We start from the raw sequence: 23,804 nt of genomic DNA on the forward strand, positions 1-23,804 counted from the left end.
GTTCTGACTTCAGCTCCACAACAAGCCTCACCAGAACTAGGCAGAAAAAACAGGATCAGTAACACACACACAAGGGCACTCACAATCCATCTTCCATGGGGCTTTAGCAGACCAGTGAGCAAAGAGCTCAGGAATGAAATGAGCCCAGACGTGCTGAGAGAGCAGGGCTACAGCAGCAGTCCCAGCACTATTACCTCTGATAGCCCAGCTCAAGCTCTCTGAGGCATCATTCCAGCAGTCCTGCTTCAGCTGCACTACAAACCATGCATGGAAATGAGCTGCAAGTGACAAACTGAGCCTCAGGACAGCAAGTAAACATAAGGAATCAGGAAAGGAAGGGGGGAAAAAACCTAGCTTAAAAGCATAAAAAATTATGGTAATTTAATAGACCAGGCTTCCTACAGTATGAAAACTGGCCTTTAAAAATGCATCCTTCCAGAGAAGATATCAGAACTGAAACTGCTGAGGATCCTTAGATTCACACTCAGAGCTCCTCCTTCAGCTGCTACTGTCCCCAAGATAAGTGAAGTCTATCAGCCATTCCTCCCCACTGCAGATGTCCCACACACCCTAGCAGAAAGGACAGTGCCAGTCACCAGAGTGCTGCTGGTCACTTCCTCAGCCCCAAGCAAGTGCTGTTACTATTTTAAGAACTCTGACAGCTCTGTACTAATAAGAGGAATCAGCAAGAAATGATGTTTTCCAGGCAGTGACAACACATCACCTGGGGCTTCCCTAACCAAATCTCAAGGGAGTTGCCTGGTGCTGGCAGGCTGCCTGTGCCTCCACACATAGACCAGCAGGCCAGCTGCAGCAAGCAAAGTTCTTCTTCCAGTACTTTCAGAACTGGCACCTGAATGTTCAGCTGATAAAATTTTGGCAAGAGCCCCTTTACTGAGACACTGCACACATTTCTACACAGGGTTTGGTAAGGCTGTCCTACACTTTTGATTCATATCCTAGGAAAGCATTCTAAAAAGAAATGCTTTCTTTTGGAGACTTTTGGGCTCACCATTTCTTGGTATATCCAAGGCAATACTAGACCTGCTTCAGCTACAGAGCTACACATCTCAGCAGAAGCATGTCTGAGACAGGTGATTCATAGGTGGTTTAACAGCCCTTTCTTGCCCCAAACTCTCAGAAACTTAAAACACTTTCAAGACTTAGGCAACACTAATTTAAAATTGCTCTGTTAGAGAGCATCCATCTCTCAACAGACTGGTAACATGACAGAAAGGCTTCTCCACTTTTCAACCCCATTTCAAGCAAGTGTCTGGAAACTAAAATCCCTCTGGAAGAAGTTTGTAATAACTCCTTTTACCTTTCATGGCTGGTCATGGAATGCATCACTGCATTGCTGATATCTCTAGACTCAGCAGAACTGCCCAGAGTTAACTGGACTGCAGAGATTCCTTTGCCAGCCCTGCAGACATTTCCTTCAGTTTTCAAATGAGGAATCTACAAAGTGGAATCTACAGCCTGTACAGCTAAATCACAAATACCCTCTACTCCTGAGGAGAAAGCAGTAGATCCCATAGACTTCCATTTGCTTTGACAATTTGGTCAGGTCTAAAGATGCCAAAGTTGAGGCACTGTTACCCATCTGATAATAAATTAATGGCACACACAGACCTGTGAGAGAAATGTTAAATATTTTAAAATGCACACACCCCCCTGCCCCAATATTGGAGCAGACCATCATTTTTGATGCATGGATATTGATGGTCTTCCCTTCTGAAGCTGTGTCAAAGCTGAGCATCTCACTATAGGTATCAGACAAGACACATTGTCCCATTCACAAACTGCCAGGAATTGAGATGTGGATTTGTCACTCACCTTCAACTAATAGGTTCAGGGCACTGCTGTCTTCCACAGAATGCAACATCCCTGCAAGACAAACCACAACAGGTCATGGAACTCATTCCTCTTTCTGATCATCAGTGCTGTAATTCCTTCTTGTTAAAAGGAGCTGGGGTTTTTTTCAGAACTGTTTTCTTTTCCCTGCTTCACATAACACCAGCCTGACTTTGTCAGATAAGAGTGGATACTCTCCAGGAATATGGCAAAAGATGCCTCCATAAGCAGGACACAGGGACATGACACACTCAGTTCTCTTGCAAATTTTTTATGTGTTTGATAGTTGAAGTCAATGGCTCCACCTATGTCAGGGAATATGTAACTGCAGCCACCACCACATCTCACCGTGTGTATGCAGTATCACACATCTGAAACAACACCCTGGAATGGCAGAAGTGGGTTTTGTCCTTTGTGTACTTTGTGTCCTCCATTCTTACCAGTTACTATGATCAGTCTTCTCCCTCCACAGTACTGACAACCCTGAAACCAAACCTGAACACCAGGTTTAAATCATCCAGAAACAATTCCAACATTAAATTGAACCTGAAGGCATCACTTCACAAGTTAATTTTACAATGAAAGCGTAAGAGTGGATATATCAAAACAAACTCTACTACACCCCAGCAGACAAGAAACTCCACCTCCCAGCCCCTTCCAACCCATAGCATCAGGCATTTGGTTTGGATCCCCACTTCTGCCACACTAAATCACTTGTTTTAATATATCCAACCAAACCACCTCCCCTCTGAAGTCTCCATGATGTCTCAGAATTTTGACCAACTAAAGCAATGTTATGACAGGTGAAGAAATTACTTATTCCATGCCTCATCTGCTCAGTCCTTAATAACTCTTTAGGAAAGATTTGTATACATTATTGAACATTACAATATTAGCTGCATTAAATTCAGGCTTATCTGAAACACACCACCTTGTAAGTAACACTCCATATTTCACCTCTCTTAACCCTCTTTCTTCTGCCTGTGCTTATTTCAATATTCTCTCTCCAAATGTATTTTCCTGAATTCACTATTAATACTTCCTCCACAGCACTGCTCAAACTTCTGGGGAGGTTCCCCTTCCACTCTTGCACCAAATGCTCCTTGGTTCATCCAAGCTCTATTGAAAATGAACACACCATTGTTTGTAGCTCCAAGCTTAGCCTGGAATTCCAACTGCTCTAAGAGTTACACCAAGTACAGTACAACCCAAAGCTGTCCTCAAACCACCCAATCATAAAAAGAATTCTCTTCTCAGAGAATTATTAAAGCAGACAAGAGCATTGAAATGCAAGCACAGCATCCCTGTCTTCTGGGGTATTTTGTGTTAGGGCCATACAGTGTAGGGCTCAATCAGCCACAATCATCATCTTTTCCAGTACTCTAAAGGATTATGTGTGACACACTATTAAAAAAAAATTGTGCAATTAAAAGAATAAGAACTGCATAAAGTTCTGTTTCTAATAAACCTGCTTCCAAGACGTGCCCAACACAATCTATGGGTAATCAACTCTTTTTGAACAATTCAGTGCGTCAAGGCAGGGAGAGGGTCTTGTAGGTTACTTTTCCTCAAACAACAATAATTATCTATGATGTGCAAATGAGACGGTGGAATTGAAGGAATCTGGTATATTTGAGCTTTAAAGACACTCTGATTTCTACCCTCCACCTTTCCCTTCCTGCCTTACTGTTCCCTCGTTTAGACCATTATTTCTTCTCCACCAAGATTTTAGATGTTTCAAAGACATTTCCCTGTTATGCAAACAGAAACCAGTAAGAGAAGTTCAAGACCACACAGACTTACTGGAAAGACACTTTCTGATATCCTGCCGAACACTATTTTGCTGAGGCTGACTCACCAGAGAGCAGCAGGTTTTAGTTGTACAGCAACAAAGATTTCTACACATGTGAAGTGATGGTGTAAAAAAAGCCCACTACATAGATTTGTGGTTTGCACATTTGATATTAAATCCTGCAACACCTTTTTATGCTCACACTTTGATTTCTGTATGAATCTTCATATAACTCTAGAGGCATTGGACCAGAATGGAGAGCATTCAGGGAGAGTAAAATGCCAAGCACTCCCTATTCTCCAGAAGGACTTTACAGATACATCAAGATACTTTGAAAAACCGCAAAAGCTTTATGAACATGGCAATCCTGCACCCTGGGGAATGAGAAAATTAATTAACCTACTCTAAATCACTGACAGCCAGTTTTCTACAGAGAGTAATTACAGAACAGCACGGTGGAAGTATGGAGGTAGGCACCTCAATGTTCTGCTCTTTTTCTTGGCTTCAAATGTGGGGAAGCTTCACATGTATTCAACAAAAGGTAACTAACTACCTCCTCCCTGCGGCTGCACCAGGCCTCAGAGAGCTCTTACCAAAGAGAGTTCCTATCAAATGCATGCACACCCTCTCGTCTGGTGCCAGCAGCTGGACGACCGGCAGCGCCTGCCAGGCCAGGGCATCCTGGAGCCGGGACAGGACGTGCTTCTTGCGCACCAGCTAGGATCAAACACAGCAGCGCGTTAGGCCCCGGGCCCGAGCCCCGCGCTGCTCCCACCGCCCTGAGGGGAAAAGGGCCACCAGGGCCCGGCTGCCGAGGGGACAGGGCTGGCCAAGGGCCACAGCGGCCGGGCCCGGCCCCCAGCTGAGCGCCGGAGAGCGGCAGCCCCGCCGCTCAGGGGGCCCCGCGGCCCAGCCGCACACGGGAAGGGGCGGCGGGGCAGGCGCTGCCCACCGAGGCGCTGCCGTCGCCCAGGGTCTCCACGGCGCAGGCGAGGCAGAGCGGCGGGCGCAGCGGCAGCGCCCAGCGCGGCCCGTGACCGCCGCACGGCCCCGCCGCCATCGGCGCTGCCGGGGCTGCCGTGCGGCTCCGCCCCGCTGGGGACGGCGGCTCCGCCCCGGCACCGCCTCCCTTCCGGCGGCCGCGGCAGCGCTCCCGCCTCTTCCCTCACAGCGCGCTCGGGCCGACTGCAGCCACCGCGCCGCGGCCATGGTGAGTGGCGTCGGACCCCCGTCTCCTCTTCTTCCTCCTCCTCCTTCTTCTCCTCCTCCTCCTCCTCCTATTCTTCTTTCTCCTCTCCCTGCTCCTCTTCCTCCTGCCCACTCCCACCAGCCTGGGGTAAAGGGCGGCCGCTCTCCGGCTGCGCGGCGGGCAGCACGTGGAGGCCGTGCAGGCGGGGCTGCGGCCGCTTGCGGGGCAGGAGGCCCGGGGGGCTGGCGGTGCTGGGGACACCCGGTAACGGAGGACTCTGTGCCTGGGGTCACCCCCGCGCTGTGCTAGGAGCCGCAGAGGCCGCGGTTCTGCCAGCGCCAGTCTCTAACACCGCTTGTGACCTCGCTGCTGTGCCACCCCGCTGCCCATGTTAACGTTAGAAGCCACTTGTGGTTTGCAGAAATAACCCTGATGCGTGTTCTTCTGGTGATTGTTTCAAAAGTTTTGTTGGTCTCTTAATTTGCACTGTTAAGGTGCATTGAAGTGTTTCATTTTCTGTAGTCTTAGTGGTATAAAACGCCTGAGACTGCTTCATAAGTGCACTGCTTTGTAAGATGTAGATTGTGAGTAGATACACTCTTTACTTTGATGTAAAGCGTATCTTTCTTATTTTTCCCCTTTACTTTGATACAAGAAGAATCCTTACTCTTTTAGGAGTAAAATGCAATGGTGTTTCTTCTGTCTGGGCAGAGCAGATTAGACACAACTTCAGAAATCAGTATATGTGGTGGACATGATGCCTGCGCAGTGCTGATCGAACCAAAGCCTCCTTTGTGCCTATTGTGACATTCTTTACTTTTTCCTTTAGAGTGAGGCAGAAGTGAATCCCAAAGCTTACCCGCTGGCTGATGCACAGCTCACCAAAACGCTGCTGGACCTTGTGCAGCAATCCTGCAACTATAAGCAGCTACGCAAGGGAGCCAATGAAGGTGAGACTTGCACGTTGAAAAGTGTGCTACAAGTCACAACAAGGATTTTGTGAGATGCCATGGGTAGAGATTGTCTTTTCTCTGTAGCTGTGATCACTCATTTTATATAGATCTGGCTAGTGCAGGTGTGTCTCTCCCTTCTCCTCCTTCAAGCCTGCTTTAACAAGATTCAGGGACAAAACTAAGATGTAATCTTTCTGACATTTATATGTAGTTCTGGTAGATTCCCAAACTGTGTTCCTGGTGTATAGTTTGTAATCATGCATGCTTCAGTGGTGTGGCACTGGGGTTACCAGATGCCTAACCAGTTCAGAACCGTAAGATTTGGGTTTGAAGATACCTCTAGTGCAACCTGCTCACAACCTCCCTTCACAGTTGCTTGGGGCTTCACCTAGTCAACTTGTAAAAAAACCCAGAATTCCTAAGGATAGAAACTCAGCAATCTCTTAGAACCCATGTCTCATGCACTAGATCTCTTCCCACTGAAGCCACTTCCAGCACTTCCTGAAGTTGTTTAACATTAGATGTGCTTTCCAGAAAGACCTAGACTGACTCCAGTTTCTTTTACAGCCACCAAAACACTGAACAGAGGGATAGCAGAGTTCATTGTGATGGCAGCAGATGCAGAGCCCTTGGAGATCATCCTGCACCTCCCTCTTCTGTGCGAGGACAAGAACGTGCCGTACGTGTTCGTGCGCTCCAAGCAAGCCCTGGGCCGCGCGTGCGGCGTTTCCCGGCCCGTCATCGCCTGCTCCATCACCATCAAGGAGGGCTCACAGCTAAAGCCTCAGATCCAGTCTGTACAACAAGCCATAGAAAGACTCTTGGTCTAAGTGCCCATGCGAGTGTGTGTGTGAAATAGAAAGTGCAAATTAGGGGAAATTATTGTTTAGCTTCAGTTGAGACGATAGTTTTGATATCAATGTTTCATTTTAAAATGCCACATTTTTGTTTAATAATGGCTTAATTCTTAGTGTTTCCGCCTCCTATCCCCCCACTTTTTTATTATTCCACTCCAACATTTTCATTCTCATTGTATTACTTCTTGAAAAGTGACTGTACAACTGTGTTTCCTGTTTTATGTTTGAAAGAAGGACAGAAAAAACAAAGTCCTCCCCTTGTCTTCCTGTCTGCCTGCTCAGGGCTTTTTTAACCCACCCATCAGCTTTCTCTGTGGTGCACTATTTCTGCCAAGCTTGAGCCTCCAGCAGCTGTGAGTAACTCTGCATTTCTGAACGGTTGAGGCTACTGAGGAAAAGGTTCCCTGTGATCAGGCTGCTGGAGTCAGTAAGTAATGGAGCAGCATAGGCAGGTATAAAGCAGGCAGCAGCTACTGTGTAGCAGCAGATAGAGCCAAGAGCAGCACAGCCCTTGTTCTTGAAACCTGACAAGAGACTTCTCTTAGAGATGCATGGCAAGCAGAAATCTTATGGCAGTACGCAAGGGGAAGAACTCTCTTAATTTGATTATTTTTAAATAGTGACTTTTTAAGAAAAAATAAAATTGCTGCAAAGCTAAATAGAATTGTCATTCCCTTGGTGAAGTATTTGCAACTAACTGGAATGTTTCTGCTTGTAAAGCTGACCTGCTCACAGGTTGCCTAAAGGCTATTGCAGTGCAGTAATTTGTTCTCTTTCAGTTTCCTTTGCATGGACTGTTACCATTGAGGTTGGGCTTCCTAGAGAAGTTAAGCACAAAACACATGGCAGAGAGCAGCCTGTTGTGGCTGATGAGTACCCTACATCTGACTGTTAATTACAAAAAGTGCCATGCTTTTTAACTACTGCACTCTATAGTCCCCTGACTGAAGATGCCAAGGAAACAGAGAACAAATCATTTTTCAGATAAATTAATACATGTCTCAAGAACAGAATGCTGATCATCTCATGTCCTGGAAAAACAGCATGGAGCACCAACAGCAGTCTGGATCAGTGGTGGTTTTATGGATCTAGTTTTAGTTAAATACATATTGTATAATAAATGCACTTCTGCTCTAATCAGAAGTTTAAACCTTTGTGTTGGAATATCAAACCTGTTTTCTATTGCAGGATGCCAAAGCAAAATAGTGTGGAAACTCCATTGGGTGTAATAGCAGAATGGAAAATAAAATTTTCTGTAATGTTTCCACAGAGGCACTAACTTCATACCTTTCATAAGTACATCCCAAGCAGCTGAAGTGAGCTTATGAAAGACTGAAGACATCACGTTTGTATATTTTAGTAAATGGCTGATACCAGTAATCCTTGCTGAGATGAACTTGATCCAAATACTTCAGAATCCTTTTATTTGTATGAGGTTTAGAAGGGCTCCTGTTCCCTTCTACTGATGCTGACTGTTGAGCTAGTTGTGTTAAGAGCTACAGCTTTGCCAAGGATTTGCCCTGCTGTACCAAGGCAGATGATGTAAGAGAAAGCACACAAGGAGCAGAAATAAAGGATACTTGAGCAAGCAAAACTGTCTTTTTCTGCTCTGAAGCACTCCATCACCATCCCTTTTAAACTTCTGCTTAATGTGATAGCCTGCTATTAAAAAGAACAAAAAAAAAAAGAAAGCCAGGAGGCAGATCTAATAACCTAGAACAAACATGCCACAATCATCCAAAGCCTGGCACGTAGTGTGCCTGAGGGTTAGCAAGGCAAGAGAGATGTTAACAAGGCTACTTGCAGAATTCAATTCACAGGCTTACAGACAGGATAGTCTCACTATTCCACTCTTCAAGCCTTGCTAAGACAAGCATTTAGAGTAACTTCATTGCCCAAGGGCAAAATAAATTGAGTGCTTAGGCAAATCTTTATTAAAAATAACTAATCCAGGCTGATTGGAAGTGTAACAGGTAACGTAGTTTCAGTGCTGCAGAGCTCAGTGCAGGCTAGCTGCTCTCTGGGGGAATTGTGGAGGTAGAATGAGCAGCATGCTGGCACAGCTAGGACAGTCGCAGTGCCAGAAGGGTGGTCACAGCTGGCTCCACATGTGCCACACTACAGATGGTGACAGGACAGTTTGTGGGCCACACACAGGAATCTCTGGACACTAAAAACACTAAGCAGACCAAAATGGACACCTCAGGTATCCAATGTTTGTGTCCTGTAAAATGTTAAGAGTTTCACTAAACAATTAGTAATTTCCTAAGATAAAAGCAACAACTGTTTATTGGTTTTAGTCATCTTGCACTGCAAGACAGGTGGGGTATGCCAGGGATGGAAGTCTAAAACCCAAAACACCTAGCTGCAGCCTTCTTAAGTACAACTAAAAAAGTAAAAATACTGTATGAAACAAGGGCTGTCTCCATAACTTGCTATTCTTCTATTTTAAAAGCACATGTTTGAGTACAGAAGCCTGCACAATAGTCTGACTCATTCACTTAGAGAGGTAGAAAAGCTCTTTGCCATCTCAGTAATTTAATTGGGATAAATGCTTGCAGCCTTCCGGGGAACACAATTTGTTTTCCATTTTTAAACCAGCTTCTGCTATTACCATTTAAAAATGGGAGACCTGTGTGTGCAGATTTAAGTGCCAGCTTTTTGCCCAAGGGATTGGATACTGCTTCCCAGTAATGATTTTTTTCTTTTAAGATCTGCTGGTAATATTTGTAATGGTGATGGCAGAAAAGAACCCAATTGGATTACTAGTACTGATACTGGCTGTTTTGGAGAGTAACACATATTTATACCCTCTGTTAGGACACAGACTCAATCTGCTGCTTGGATTCATGTGGTGCCATTAACACAGATCATTGTGTTTTCTTACACTGAAATGATTTCTGCTGTCTTTATGATACTGAGATGGCACAGTCAGTGTTGCAAAGGAAAAGATCCAAACTTTTATTAAGAAACCAGCAAGGCACAACTCTGTCCATGTGCAGTGGGTGACCTGAGTTCACAGGGAATTTAGCTCTGCCTTTACCTACTGTCAACAGAATCCAACTTTGCAGAGATGTTTCACAAGAAAAAAGTTTCTCCACTGCTACAGAGCAACACTTAGTTGCCATCTCTTTCATAGCAAGATTAAGTAGACACAGCACCCACATAAGACAATCAAGATTCTAAGCAGACAGAAGTAAACCAGGGCCACCCTCTCCAGCTTAGTGCTCATTAAAGTATTCAGTTAAAGAATCCACAAGCTCCTGCTTCTTGCTTCCACTCCTCAACCCCAAAAACCTGCATGCATCCTTCAGGATAGGTACAGTGAGCTTGCCTAGAGTGCCCTTCTGCACATGACACCGCAGCTCATCTTCTGAGACTTCTACCTTGGGCCTCTTCTCAGTTTGACCATCAGAAGCTAGAAAGATACATTTTAGATCACAAAGATTTTAAAAATTAGAAAGACATCAATGCTTCTTACACATACCATAGTTAATGGCCATTAGCATATGGTACTTAAACAGCCACACACTCACAGACCTAGTTTTCATGTTTTCTTTTAAGAAACAGGTAACTTAGGCACTATGTAAGTCATGCAGTATTTCATTGACAGGAGTGATCTTAACTGAAGTATGAAACTGTGTGTTGTGATGAAAGCATCACCCTCCAAATGAAACTTTTAAGGGATTCTCGTTGAGACAGCAGAATGCAATGATTCCACAGGGAGCTCAGCTGACACTCACTTTATGCAGTCTTTCATAGACTCCCAAATTACCCATGGATTTCAGCATTGCTTACACATTTAGCCAATAAGATGCCCATCTTGGACTTGCTAAACAGCCCATGCATAAAAGTCTCACCAAGACAAACTGAAAGCATAAGTGATTTCACTATTCTGTTGTAAAACAGAAAGATGCTAAAATTATATGTACATATTCTGCAGTCATTTACCCACGTTACTGCCTATACTTCACCCTGCATTTTGTCACTCCAGCAACTCTCCAACTGGACACCACAATATTCTCTGCTCTCTAAGAAGCAATACTGGATATAATACTTCATTGTGGAGATTAGCAGAGTTGTTGCACAAGCAGCTACTTTAAACTATGAGACAAACTGAAAACACAGGACCTTCTTAACAGAATACAGACATTGTATTTTGTGTCTGCACCACCACTACTTACCTTGTTTTCTCTTTACAGCCTTTGCATCAGGATTGTAGTCAGGGGGATAAACCAGCTGCTTAAACTCATCCACCAGGTTGCCCAGCCTGTGGCTCATCTGTTCAGACTTTGGCACTGGCAAAAGATAAAGATTTGCCCTCTCAGAAACAGTGTGATCACAAGAAAGCCTGCAAGCAAGGCCATCCCTGTTGCCAGATGAACTATCAGCTCACCTGGTGGGAAAAATACAATGCTCATTCTACAAAACCATTAGTGTATGGAACCACACAATACTTTATTTTGTACGATCATGTTAAACATTCACCAAGAAGGGACTCACAAAACATGAACCAGCTTAGGTATGCCAACTTGCACTCTGTATTGGGATGTAACACCAGTTCATCAAGCACCCAGCTGTAACTTTAGGGTCTATGACCATGAGAGAGACCCCTGGGACTGAAGAACTTGTGCACAAAGGAGAATTAACACATGTTAAAGATTTTGGGGAAATGATTACCACTTGTATGTTCCTTCTGAGAAAACCTACATAAACAGCTTTTTCTGTACTAGAGATGCACGATTTTGGTGGAGATATCCTTCATGCATCCAGGACTGTAATAAAGAACACCTGCTTTTTAAAGCTGCATTGGTGCTAACAAGTCTGACTGTTTTTCAGTAACATCACCAGACACAATTGTGCTTCTGTAATAACGAGTCCACAAGTGTCCTGCAAGCATGCAAAAATGCAAATACTTGTGTTATGATACTCCCAAATGAGAAATTTACAGCTCTTGGTAATATCAAGAGTTTGGAAATCTGGAATGCTGCATCCATTTCTGAGCTCCCCGGTACAGGAGAGATATGGAGCTCCTGGAATGGCTCCAGCAGACGACAACAAAGATGATTAAAGGACTGGAACAGCTTCCTTATGAGGAAAGTCTGAAGGAACTGTTCAGCCTCCAGATGAGATGACTGAGAGGGGAACCTCATCTAAGTATCTGAAGGGAAGGTGCCAAGAGTATAGTGCCAGGCTCCTGGTGGTGCCAAGCAACAGGACAAGAGGCAACGTGCAGAAACTGAAGCACAGGAAGAGCCATCTGAACAGGGGGAAAACCTTTCCTGGGAAGGTGACTGAGCACTGAAACAGGCCACCCACAGAGGTTGTAGAGTATCCCTCACTGGAGAAATAATTGAACTCCCTGGAATGCACCCTCTGCAATGTGCTGTAGGATAACCCTGCTGGCAGGGGGGTTGGACCAGATGACCCACTGTGGTCCCTGCACTCCTGACCCGCTCTGCGGTGATACAATTCACTTACAGTTAAACTCTCCCCCTCACTAGGTGGCAGCACTGCCCCTAGCAGAATAATTCCCTTCATTCACTCCATTTATCACACTGAAATATTAATGAGAATCTTGAACAGAGGAATTTCAGAGAAAATATTTCTCACCATAGGAAAAAGGTGATTCAATTTTAATTTTGGATGGTAAAGTGAGCAATTTTTTTCTTTACCTTTTAAGTGACAGCAATAGAAAATAAGGTTTCAGTATTTCAGAATGGACCCAATCCAGAATCCTACAAAGTGAAACTGCACACAACTGAAATATTTCTTAAAATACATTTAGGTTTGTAGTAGCACATATTTGACTCATAACAAAGTCACAAGTCCCCTACCCTGCCTCCCTTCACACCCGCCAATAGCTCTCACTTGTAAGATCCTCAGCTTGTTCTGGTTCCATCATATCCAGCGCCAAAGCCTCCAAATTCCTGAAGTGCTGCTGCAAAACTGGGTTCTCAAAGCTGTCAGCCCTGTCAAGAATCCCCCAAAATGTCAATGCATGCTGCCAAGAAGACAGACAAAACACAAGATCTACCACCAACTTATGCGAGAATAAAACTTCCCTCTTTCCCACACAACAATCCACCACATCAGAACTGCTTTTCCTCTTTGCAATTTACCTGCTGAATCACTATCCTGTCATGTATCAACCGCATAAGAATGGTGTGTGAGAGTTAGAAAGTTGCATGAAGCAAAAGGAGATAGTGATATTATACTTTATGTACAGTTATGGTGGCTTCCACATATCTAGGGAAAAAATCTCCCATGAAAGTACTTGAGAGCATTTATCCCAGCTGTAATGAAAAAAAAGACCTAGTTCTTCTTTCTAAAGTGCTCTAATTTAAATGATCTGGGTCTGATCTGCTGTAGAGTGGCAGAGCCACAATAAAATGTGATACCTCTGCAACAAATGACAACAGCCCAGAGAACAAGAGCAATTCTACAAAGAACTCCAGAATGTGCTACACAAAGCATTGTGGTGCCTGGGTATCCAGAATGATTAAGAATAAAGTTTGGACAAAGCTACTGCAAAGAGAAGCAATTTCTATCAAAATACATCAAAATCTGATCTCAGGAACACCACAGCTGAACAACATGTGCAACAGAACAAGCAATGGTTGTGCTTTCTTCCCCATGCCACCCCCTGCACCCTATTTGTCTCCAGGTACCTGTATTTGAACCTCAGCTTCTGAATTATTTCCTTCATTTTGTCCACCTGCTCTTGGCTGGCTGGCACATTGTCTGTAACATCAACATTACGTTTGTCATCTGCATAGGGTAGAAAAATCATGTGGAAACCTACACAAAAGAGAGGGAGGAAGACAACAGTTACACAGAAGAATGGTCTCAAAATAATTTATAGAAAAAACAAGATGCTTATTATCTAGGTCTGATGACTCCAAACTACCTACCTGTTTTGCTGTTAACAACAGCAGTCCATAATACTTCCAAGTGCCCACAGCAGGACACTCAATCCCAATCTCAACGTTTGTAACCAACATCACTAATGGCTTTGTGAAAGACATTCAGACTAAATTCATAGCTACCAGTTGAATACCAGAGACTTGCTTTATGCACAGGAGATCAACCAGTCCACTCCTCCCACTGGGTCTGAGCTTGAGAAAGATTTGTTTGAAAATCAAGATATTGCCCACATTATTCTGAAATTATTTACTTTGTACACAAGCAGTGTTACTTCCCTACTTTACATTCTCCCAGAAGATGTTTTTGCACTTGAAGAGGTGAGAAAATGCAAAACAGCAGAGATCTGCTCCCTAGTCATTCCCCATTCGTCTGACGTGGTATGAGGCTCATTATACGTGAGATTATTTATTTAATACTTTACAATCTATTCAAGGATACAACATAATTCAAGAAAAGACATTGTCTATTCTTCAAACAGGCTTTTCATTTCTACAGCAGTTATTTGAATCTGCAAAAAAATAGGTAGAAGGCAGGGAAAACACTCTAGCCAGGTCATACCTGAGCAAGCACTGATGCAATTGGGGCTTTAAAAATAGATTCAACATCAGATGCTTACACTGACAAAACTGAAGAAAAGGAATGTTGGAAAGCATTTTCCCCAGTTTTAAGGGGGGTAGCACTAGGAATATTTTCCCTCAATAGAGGATGCCATTACACTGACTGCATCCAACCATGCAGGGAAAGGCAGCATCCCCCCCCATACCTGGAGGGGCTATCTGCACTTTCTGCTCATCCAGCTCTTCCTCCTGGGGAACCAGGGCCACAAAGCGAGGAGGGACATTGCGGCGAGGGGTGTACCTGCACAGCATCATCACCTCCCTCTCCAAGCACTTCATCAGGAGGGCATTAAACAGAGTTGTACTCCCTGCAAAGCAAAGAGGGGACTGGTTAGACTGACAGCTTTGCTCCTTTGCTCTGCTATATAACCCTAGATATAACCCTGTGACTTCTTGGAAATGCTTGCATTATTGTGGAGGTAAAAAGCAAATTCTGGAAGGGAGAAGACTCAAAATGGACAATGTTAGTGAGTCTCTCCTGACTAGCAGTGAGACTTCTGGTGGAAGAAGTGAAATCACTACCATCTGAGAGATTGAATACTGTGAAATTTTCTCTACAAAGTCTATTTTTGTTTGGTGGGACATCACAATAGAAGCAGACCACAGACCTTTTGTGGAAGTAACACACTAAGAATTCAGACTTCAGTACTCTTTCTGAGGCACATGTTTACCTCAGGTATACTTCACCACACATGGTGGTCAGGGAAAGACTGACATAAATAACATGGTTGAGCCAGGAAACTGCAGTTAGAGAAGCAAGCATAAAGGTTTTTCTTTAATCAGACACTGCAAAACCTTTGGTCATAACTCCGCGCTCTTTAGCCACTGCTAAAGGAGGAGCTAAAGGTTTTTTCTTACTACTGCAGATTGGGATATATTTCTAAATAAACAGATGTATGTATACATATAAAAAGGCAAAAATAAGCAGTTCTAAATGGCCTTGCCTTCTCTCTTTACAAGCCTGTAAAGTGCTGTTAACTCAACTGTACTTCCTGAGTATCATGTTTCCACTCCTACTGATATGGAATTAAAAGCAGCAATTATCTCCTCTGGTTTGGGGTTTAGGTTTTTCTTTTTTTGTTGCTGGTTGGTTTTGTTTGGGCTTTTTTAACCATCTTTACCTTCTTGTCAGGTACTAGGATCCTTCATTTTCATGAATGGCTAAAACAAGTACTTTGTGACTACATCTGCCTGGTTTAATTGGCTGCTTGTCATGATGGATAAACATGAAGCACAATTGGCTGCTCTGCTATAGAAGAAAACAAGACATATCTGCAGCTGAGAGGGGCAATAACAGTTAATTCAGTTCTTCTTAACATTGGCAAATTGTTAAATTAGACAAAGCTTTTACACTCAATGATCCCCACCCAACCTCACGATGGATCAGCAGTTACACTAATGCAAGGTGACAAATCTTCTCCTGCCATCTTTGCTTACCTCTCACCAGGGACTCCTCAGGATAGATAAACTGGGAGGGCCTGACATGGTGGTGCTGTTTTAGCATTGAAAGTGGTTTGAAGCCAATCAGAACCAAACCTGGAGAATCAAACTGTTTTAATTCTTCCGTCTCCTCTTTCTCCAGCACAATCTGTCGGTTTCCGTATGTCTAAACCAGGGAAGAGCAGATGATAGAGCTGCCAGCATAAAAAAAATGAGGACCAGGAGGCAGGACAGGGCAGGAAGTGCAGGAAGAGGATGCAATTGCTGTGTTCCACTATTTAAAAGAAGGGCATAGACAAGACAGTGTAAACCCTCATGAGTAGTGCACACTGAACTGGCAAGTGCAGTCTGTGACCATTATCCCAAGGGAAATTCTAGCTGAACATAAGCAAAATGCACTTTTCTAAGAAAATGGCTAAGCCCTGATACAGAGAGGCTGTCACATCTCATCTCTGGAGTTCTTCAGAGGTGTCCCAAGAAGCCCTGAGCAACCTGATCTGGTTTCACTCTGGGCCAGGTTATACCAGACTTTTTCAGAGGTCCTGTCCAATTGTAAACTTGCTTCAGTCAGCTACCTGCTCCTGACAGAAACAGTGACTGAGAAACAATATTTCTGTAGCACCACCCATGCCTCACAAAATCAAAATCATATTAAAGTCCAGTTGCTGAAGGTAAACATCAAGGCTTAATGCTCAGCTTTCTGTTTATCTCCTATACTTTATTTCAATAAACTAATATCCACTATAAATAGACTAAATACTTCATTTTAAGACAATAACTTTAAGAACTACCAACATGGAAGAAGACACAAAGCACACTTGTGACAGGATACCTAGCAACTGCATAACCTGTTCTGAAATAAAGCTGTGCTCGTTACAACGTGACACTCAATTTACATCAGCCAAACCATCAAGTGGGAAGGCAAAACAAAGAAAAATTTATACAAAAGCCTCCAAAGGAAACATGCCTTTTGTTTGGAAAACAGCTCCAACTCCCCTGTGATTCACACTTGTATGTTTAACAAAATGGACCCAATCTGTTCCTAACAAACCAAAAGTTGGCAGCAGTGGCAATGGCCCAGGGTCACACAAGGTCAGGCTCTGACAACCGCGTTCTGCCTTACAGAAAGAAATTACCTGTGTTCCTGACAGCTATGCCTTCCCATGACAGCCAGGCCAGGGAGACAACCCATCCTCACCCTGCAGAGCTCTCCACACCAGCCTGTCCCCAGGTGCATACACATGCAAATATTTCTGTATCTCATCTTGAAAGTGCAATACAAACAAAAGCAGCAAGGGAATTGGCATCTCCCTCACACATCAGAGACAAGAAAAAGCAGGTACATAATCAAAAAGTTACCTGAGCCCTTTTAGTGTCACTGGGCAGGAGCAGGCTGCCTGTTTTTCCACTAAACATCCTTGTTTTGGTTTTAACAGGTTCATTAGTTTCCCGATAAAGCTTCACTGGATGTGGTTTATAAGCTTTTTGAATAAGGTTGTAAACACCAACAGAAAGGGCCACATCTTTGCCCAGATGCAGGTTTAGCCTGTGTAAAAAAGCAGATACAGACTTGAGATTCCCAAAAAATCACGACTGCAGAAGAAAATCATTCCCTCATATAAGTTATTTCCTTTGACCTCCTGTTCTCCTCCCCCAAAATCGCATATATCTTGGGAAACATACTATCAGTTGAGTCATAATCTCACTTGAATAAAAATATTTTTGCAATATCATCATTTCTCATCATAAAAGTCATCTAAACACAAGTAATTTACTATGTTTCTTTGACCTTTTTTTTTTCACTGAAGGGTAACTATGCTCAAACAGTGCACAGGACAAGTCCCCATCTGGGTACCCCAATTATGCTTATTGTAATGTCCATGAATTCTCACAGCTGTTTGCACAGAAGGCAAAATTCTCCCCCCAAAAAAATCACTAAGACAAACAATACCAAGATTTAAGAAAAAATATAAATCAGATGTTAGAGAAAAAATTACATGTAAAAGTTTAAAAATAGAGGTAATCTTCAAGTTATGGGAGCAGAACAGTGAGTTACTACAAATGTAACTTCTTCTCTTGTAAAGGTATCACTGGGATACCTTTTTGGGAAAGGTTTGGGATTCTTCCTCCCCAGCTATTAGAAAACTTAAGGAACATTGCCAGAAAAGAAAATAAGGCTGCAAGCAGGAGCAAGAATGCCAGTGACTACAGCTCAGGTTGGGATACCTTATAAATATTTACTGGGAAAAAGAAAGTAGGTCTTACTGTGCTTCCACAGCATTCTGCTATGAACTCACTCCCTAAAAAAGCAACTGTTATAGAGCATGTGGTTCCAAAAATACTTTCTATCTGTTTTGTCAAGATCCCTGTAATCTTTCTTAAGTATCTCTAATCTTTTAGTAGGAGATTAGAAATATCAAGGCTGTGTGAATCCATGCCAAGTACCTAGACAGACTGGCAACACAGAATTACTTAATAACAGGAAAAAATACCTAGCATTCACATTCAGATGCATTTTTTAAAGATAGTGTTGGCAAGAAAAGCCTAATTTCAATCAGATTTCACTATACACTGTTTTTTATGTTGTAGCTTTTTAAGTAAGTGGACTTGGCAATTATGTAATTTTTTAACAAATTATAATTTCTGGCCAAGCTCAATACAGGAGATATCACACAGAGGAAACAAGAGGTCCACTCTGCTCTTCTCATCCACAAATATCCTTGGAAACTACAGAAGAAACACCAATCTTGGACTAAAGAATTAAGATTGAGGAATGTAAGCACTTTAAAGTGCCTTTAAAGACCAATCATTCCAGAAGAGGAAAGTGAGATGCAGTCTGAAAATAACATCAGGTGTCCCTGCTGAATGAAAGATGCATCATGAGTAGGCACAGACCTGACTAAAGCCCTTTTCTTTGTCTCCTTTGCTCGTACTTTCTTCATGAGATGTTCCAGTTTCTCTGACTCTCTAGGCTGGATCCCAAGGTCCTCATCCTCTGCTACATTTATAATATCCCTGTAGAACAAAGAGATATCGAACCCACCAGGCTTCTTCAAGTGCATCAGGTCCAAGATGATACCTAGAAACAATGGAAGAGATAAGAGCAGGATAAAAAACTGCTTTTTTCTTGCATCAGCATGTATCTCAGCACTCTCAAATTTCTCTATCTACACAGATAATTTAAGTAAGAATAAGCTCCAAACTGTCATCTGCACCAGATGTGAAATATTCTGAAGAAAGGGAATATTAATTTCAGTCAAAACAATGCAGAATAGAAAATGTTTCCTCTCCAATTAAGAATGCAGACAGCAATGAAAGCTCCTATAAAATATAATCTTACCTCAGGTATAGAGGGGAGTAACAAGTTCAGAAAATCCCCTTTCCTTTAATTATAGGGGCTAATGGATTAAGTAACCTTCACAGCTTCTAGATCCAGGACATCTCCTGAATTCCAACATTACCGGTTACCTCAGCTACACACTCAAACTAATGCTGTCTGCTCTCTGAGCCCAGGCTGATGTCCTTCAGCTAATTCAAAATGGAACCATTAAAGTAATTTTCCTGTTGTGTTAACTTGGTGTTATTATTCCCTTCCTAGAAAATGGTACAATAATAAAGAAAAGTTTATTTTCTTGGCCCTGTCATGTCCCTATTTATGCTATCAAACTAGAAAGAGATCCTAGAAAACAAGTGCTAGCTATTGAATACCAGATCAGAAAACATCTATTCTAATTAAGATTAGATACCAAATTTCTAGTTTAGGAACTTTCAGAAACATTCCCCAGTTCCAATGATTTTACATCTTTTTCCATCACAAACCAGCAACGCAGTTAACATCTGCTGCAAAGACTCACCACGTTTCCTGTGTCTAAAATGAAAAGGGGAAAGAATGACCTGTGTCTCTCAGATCACCAGCTCTGGTCCTGGCCAGCTTGGCTTTAGCACTGTCATTGGCGTGGGGGTGATCCTCGTTGGTGAAGAGCATGATCCTCTTGTGGCTCAGCCTGACACGGACATCACTGAAGAGGTTGGAGCAGGCCCAGAGCGCCTCACCCAGGGAATAGTCAGCGCTGTGGCCAAAGCTCTCCCGGAACAGCGCCCGGCCTTCCTCTCCCCTGTACTGGTCCAGCTCCAGAACACGCTTCGCACCTGGGGGCAACAGCATCCACAGGCATTGGGAATTCTGCCAGAAGCACCATGAGCTCTTCTGACTATGCACCAGGGGTCCCCTAGAGCTGACAGCCAAGGAAGGCTCCCAGGCACCTCTGTGGCAATGTGCAGGGGGGCAGGACGGTCGGGACGGACAGAGACGAGAGATCTCTGCAGCCACGTGATGGAACATGGGGTTTATTGCAAAGGGCCTGGGTGCAGGGCCCTGCTGGGGGCTGCCAGCCGCAGCTCAGAGCAGGCCTGAGAGAGGAGAGGGGTAGAGAGGATGAGAGAGAGATGTGGGGGCCTGAATATATGTATTGTTATGGAGAGAATCCCTGTTAAGATCTATGTATTGTAAGATCTATGTATAAGTGGGTCCTTATGGAGAGAGTCCCTGTAAGATCTGTGTGGGTCCTAGTTACTCCAAACGAGCTACAGCTGCGAAGTCCTTAGTTGGGCAGCAGCTGTAGCTCGTGAAGGTAACTGGAATAAATAGGGGTGGGCGAGAGCCTAGGAGGAGCCCCTGAGAAGACACTTGAAGGACTGTGGTGCAGAGAAGAACAGCTTGGTACAGTAGGGGACTTGAGAAATATGGAATACAAGAAGATAACAAGAGAGAGAGGATAAGAGGGTAAGAAAGCGAGTTTCCCATTACAACACAATAAATCTTCTTTTGTGTTGGAATATTCTAATTCTCACTAACCAATCTAGCACAATATACAAATCCTATAGCATTTACATACAGGCTATAAGAATCTTTACATTACCATACTGTGTTACATTTTAAACCCTAAAAATGACTCTTTGGACCCCTTCTGCCAAGCTAGTAGGGTCTGCTCTGACCTGTGGACCTGTCTGCAAGCAGAGGGTCTTGCTTCATCAAAAGGGGATTACCCTCAGTCTGGCCATACCATTGTTTTCCAGTTGTTCAGTAACTAAGGTATCTCAAAGCTTGCTTTCATTTCAATCTTGCTTATAGTTTCTATATTCTCAAAATCTTTTGCCAGGCAATCATTTATAAGGCTTTCCTTTTTATTTATAAGGCTTTCCTGTTTCATCTTCTCCAACAGCAATGTCCTTCCAACACCTGGCTGGGAAAACTGTCCAGCATGGCCTAACATCTGCAATATCATTAGCCACTTACCACTGAAAGCACCTGCTAGGGCAAGAGGACCCAAAATGCCCTGGCACCAATGTGGGCTCTTTCTGTGGGAAAAGACAGGAATCAAAGTATTGCAAACCCCCTGCACTTAATGCCAAGTGCTCAGCTGCAAAGGCAGCAAACTGCACCTGCTGCAGAGGCACAGCAGACTGCTGCACCACCACAGAAAAGAGAGGAGCCTGAAATGCATCCCGCATCTCCACAGCGTGCTGGGAAGGTGGAGAGCTCCTCCTCCTCCTCACCGCTCATATCAGAGAGGATGCACACAGAGGTGAGATGAAGCCCACACATCACCACACTGAGCACAGCAACATTCAGGTCAGTTGTCCACAGCCTTGCTGCAGCTCTGAGGATTATTTCAATCCAGCTAGGACTCCTTTAGCCACCTGTCTAACAGCAGGTTCTGTTCTCTCGTGTTACTCTACAATGGAAGACAAACTTTCATTTTTCAGCCACTGCATCCTGCAGAGCTTCTTCCTTTGTCCTTCACTTAAGCTCTGTAGCACTTAAAACACTTCATTTGAAAATGTTTTCCTCTGCCTTTACTATTTTATTTTCATCTCCTCATCTGTCCTTTAACGTAAATCTTCATAATGCTGTACTCCATAATGATCACCTACAGCATCTCTTCCTTCTCCAGAGAGGACTGCTCTCCAGGAGCAGCAAATACACAACTCTGCTCCTTTTGAACTGATGCCTTAAGTTTTAGCTTTCATATTTTCTAGATTCTGTACTGCCTTAGTGTGCAACTCTTAGCGTCATATAAAGTGTCAGCAAGTTCCCTTCACAGGGCAGTTAGGCAAAGCAATCCTTTTCCAGCCCCAGAACCAAGGACACTGTTGCAGCTTCAGGCCCAAAAAGTGTAAACAACAGCAAATTGAGGAGAGCAATCTGGGAGGATGGACTTCATAAGCTGTAATTGGACAATTAACCCCAATATGTAAACGGACCAAAACTTATAGAAGTGTGAAACCTCGTGACTGAGGATCCATCTTGGGTGGAGCCACAGCCAGGCTCTTGGACTGCCCAAGGTGTATCCTTTGAAGGCCATTTAATCCATACCTGCTTTATTCCTTTAACACTGTCTAGCCTCTGTTCCAGGTAGCCTCAGAAGGCATCAGACCAACACCCACCTTTCACCTGTGCTGTTTTTATCCTCATGGTGAGGCTACTGCCTCTAACATGGGAGAAAGGACAAGCAGGGAAGAGGAGGAAAGTGGAAATACAAGACCTATAAGCCACTGTCTGCCAGAAAAGGGAGAAGAACCTAAGGCTGTCCTATCAGGTCTCTATTGTAATAAATTCTGAAAATAGGGCAAGGCTCAATTCTTTCAGGAGAAGCCCCTGTGTCGTTAAACCTGCAACCCCTAGTAAAAAAATTAAATCAAACATCCTCAGAGATAAAGGCTGTATTAAAAGTTGTAGACAAAATTCCCCCAGAAGACTCTCAACTGCCAGACAATCTGTCACCACTAGCATGTATCCTTTGCACTTCTCCTGCTGCCTTTCCAATTCAGCAACCAGCACTTGCTATCAAGCAGATGGTATGTAATCTCAAAAAATGAAAGAGCGAGATTCAAGAACTGCAGAACTTATTATGGAAATAAGAGATGGAACACCCCAAAGAGGCTACCATATTGAGCCACCTGCTCTAGCTGACACTGCCTGAGCAGGAAGGCTGGACAGGATGGCCTCCAAAATCCCATCCAACCTCAGCTATTCTGTGACATTCTCCATAAGCTGGAATCCATGGTGCCTTAACATGGACACACACTTTTCTGGTGGACATTTTAGAGTTCTGTTGAGATACTCTAAGGTATCAGCAGACAGCAAGTGAAGCCACCACATTAAAATATAAGAAAAGGCATAGAAAAGGATCTGAACCAACTCTAAGAGAAAATGCTAGGCTCTTATGAAGTTTCTAAGCTTTCAATAAATATCTAAATCTATCCCCACCACCAAGAGTAGATTTCAGTAAGAACTTATCTGATAGCTCTCTGATTTTAGAGAGACCAGTTACTGACAATGCTACTACACCAATTTCCTTACTCCCTCTTTTTACAAAATCTTCATACCACTTTACCTGGATTGTCCAGCTCCTGGAGAACATAAATGTGCTTGAAATCTACCGAATTCTTGTTGTTTTCTGTACCATAGAACACAACGCTTAACAGGTCCCTGTCACTGCTGATAATTTTGCTGGTATACACATTCCGGATGCACTGAAAAAAACGCACCCAGGTCAAAATTACAAGAAAATAGTTTTCAGAAAGGAGTGTGAAAGTCTTGCCTTAGCAGTTTATCCATCCCTACCTGGATGGTCATGTCGAAAGGAGTCTCTGCCTCCCCGTGGGATTCGAACATGGCCTTGGAGGCATCCACCAAAAAGATGAGGCTGTCCCGGCCCGAAAACCTCTGCTCCGCTACCGAACGGGGGAAACAGTTTTAGCAGCGGCCCCTGCACCCGTGGAGCCTGGAAAGCAGGATGCCTTCCGTGAGGGGGTGGGGGGCCCTTACCGACAGTCTCAGGCCCTTCCTCCTCTTCCTGCTGCTCCTCCTCCTCCTCCAGCCCCTCGCCCCGGTAGAACGACCCCCAGCCCGCCATGGCCCGCGCCGCACAGCCCCGCTCACGCTCAGCCGACCGATCGCTCCGCCCCCGCAACAACTCTGACCAATGGCGAGAGAGGAAATGGCCCGGGTCCCGCCCATCCCGGGGCATTTGTCCCTCCTCTCCACGCGGATTGGCTGCAATGGGGTAGCGAAGGGCGGGAACTCCTCACGCGCTGCTCACGGTTCCGAGCCTCAGCCAATGACGGCGGGACTTGTCCGTTCCCGCCCCCCGGCTGTAGCTCCGCCCCCGG

The 23,804-nt window shown here is 44.0% G+C and overlaps 2 protein-coding genes across 3 annotated transcripts; one reads left to right on the forward strand and one right to left on the reverse strand.

Annotated features, from left to right (window-relative positions):
• Window positions 1–4,780: 4,780 nt before the first annotated feature.
• On the forward strand, window positions 4,781–8,251 carry SNU13 (small nuclear ribonucleoprotein 13). The gene is made up of 3 exons (XM_054280132.1): window positions 4,781–4,856; window positions 5,665–5,785; window positions 6,356–8,251. Exons 1-3 carry the CDS (start codon window positions 4,854–4,856, stop codon window positions 6,616–6,618), a joined length of 387 nt encoding a protein of 128 aa, XP_054136107.1. The 5' UTR covers window positions 4,781–4,853; the 3' UTR covers window positions 6,619–8,251.
• Window positions 8,252–8,523: 272 nt separating this feature from the next.
• XRCC6 (X-ray repair cross complementing 6) lies at window positions 8,524–23,592 on the reverse strand. Of its 2 annotated transcripts, XM_054279945.1 has the most exons (12): window positions 23,461–23,592; window positions 23,257–23,366; window positions 23,027–23,165; window positions 19,524–19,778; window positions 18,525–18,708; window positions 16,989–17,175; window positions 15,627–15,795; window positions 14,336–14,497; window positions 13,317–13,446; window positions 12,517–12,617; window positions 10,830–10,943; window positions 8,525–10,063 (listed from the first exon to the last, which is right to left on the reverse strand). In XM_054279945.1, exons 1-12 carry the CDS (start codon window positions 23,546–23,548, stop codon window positions 9,867–9,869), a joined length of 1,836 nt encoding a protein of 611 aa, XP_054135920.1. In that variant the 5' UTR covers window positions 23,549–23,592; the 3' UTR covers window positions 8,525–9,866. The 2 variants fall into 2 exon arrangements, with proteins under 2 accessions (XP_054135927.1, XP_054135920.1); XM_054279952.1 differs by lacking the exon at window positions 19,524–19,778 and having other exon boundaries at window positions 8,524–10,063.
• Between the last annotated feature and the right edge of the window lie 212 nt (window positions 23,593–23,804).

This window comes from Melozone crissalis, unplaced genomic scaffold, assembly GCF_028551555.1.
Source record: "Melozone crissalis strain CALT ecotype California unplaced genomic scaffold, PUWL_Pcris_2 ptg000004l_1, whole genome shotgun sequence".
NCBI classification, from domain to species: Eukaryota; Metazoa; Chordata; class Aves; order Passeriformes; family Passerellidae; genus Melozone; species Melozone crissalis.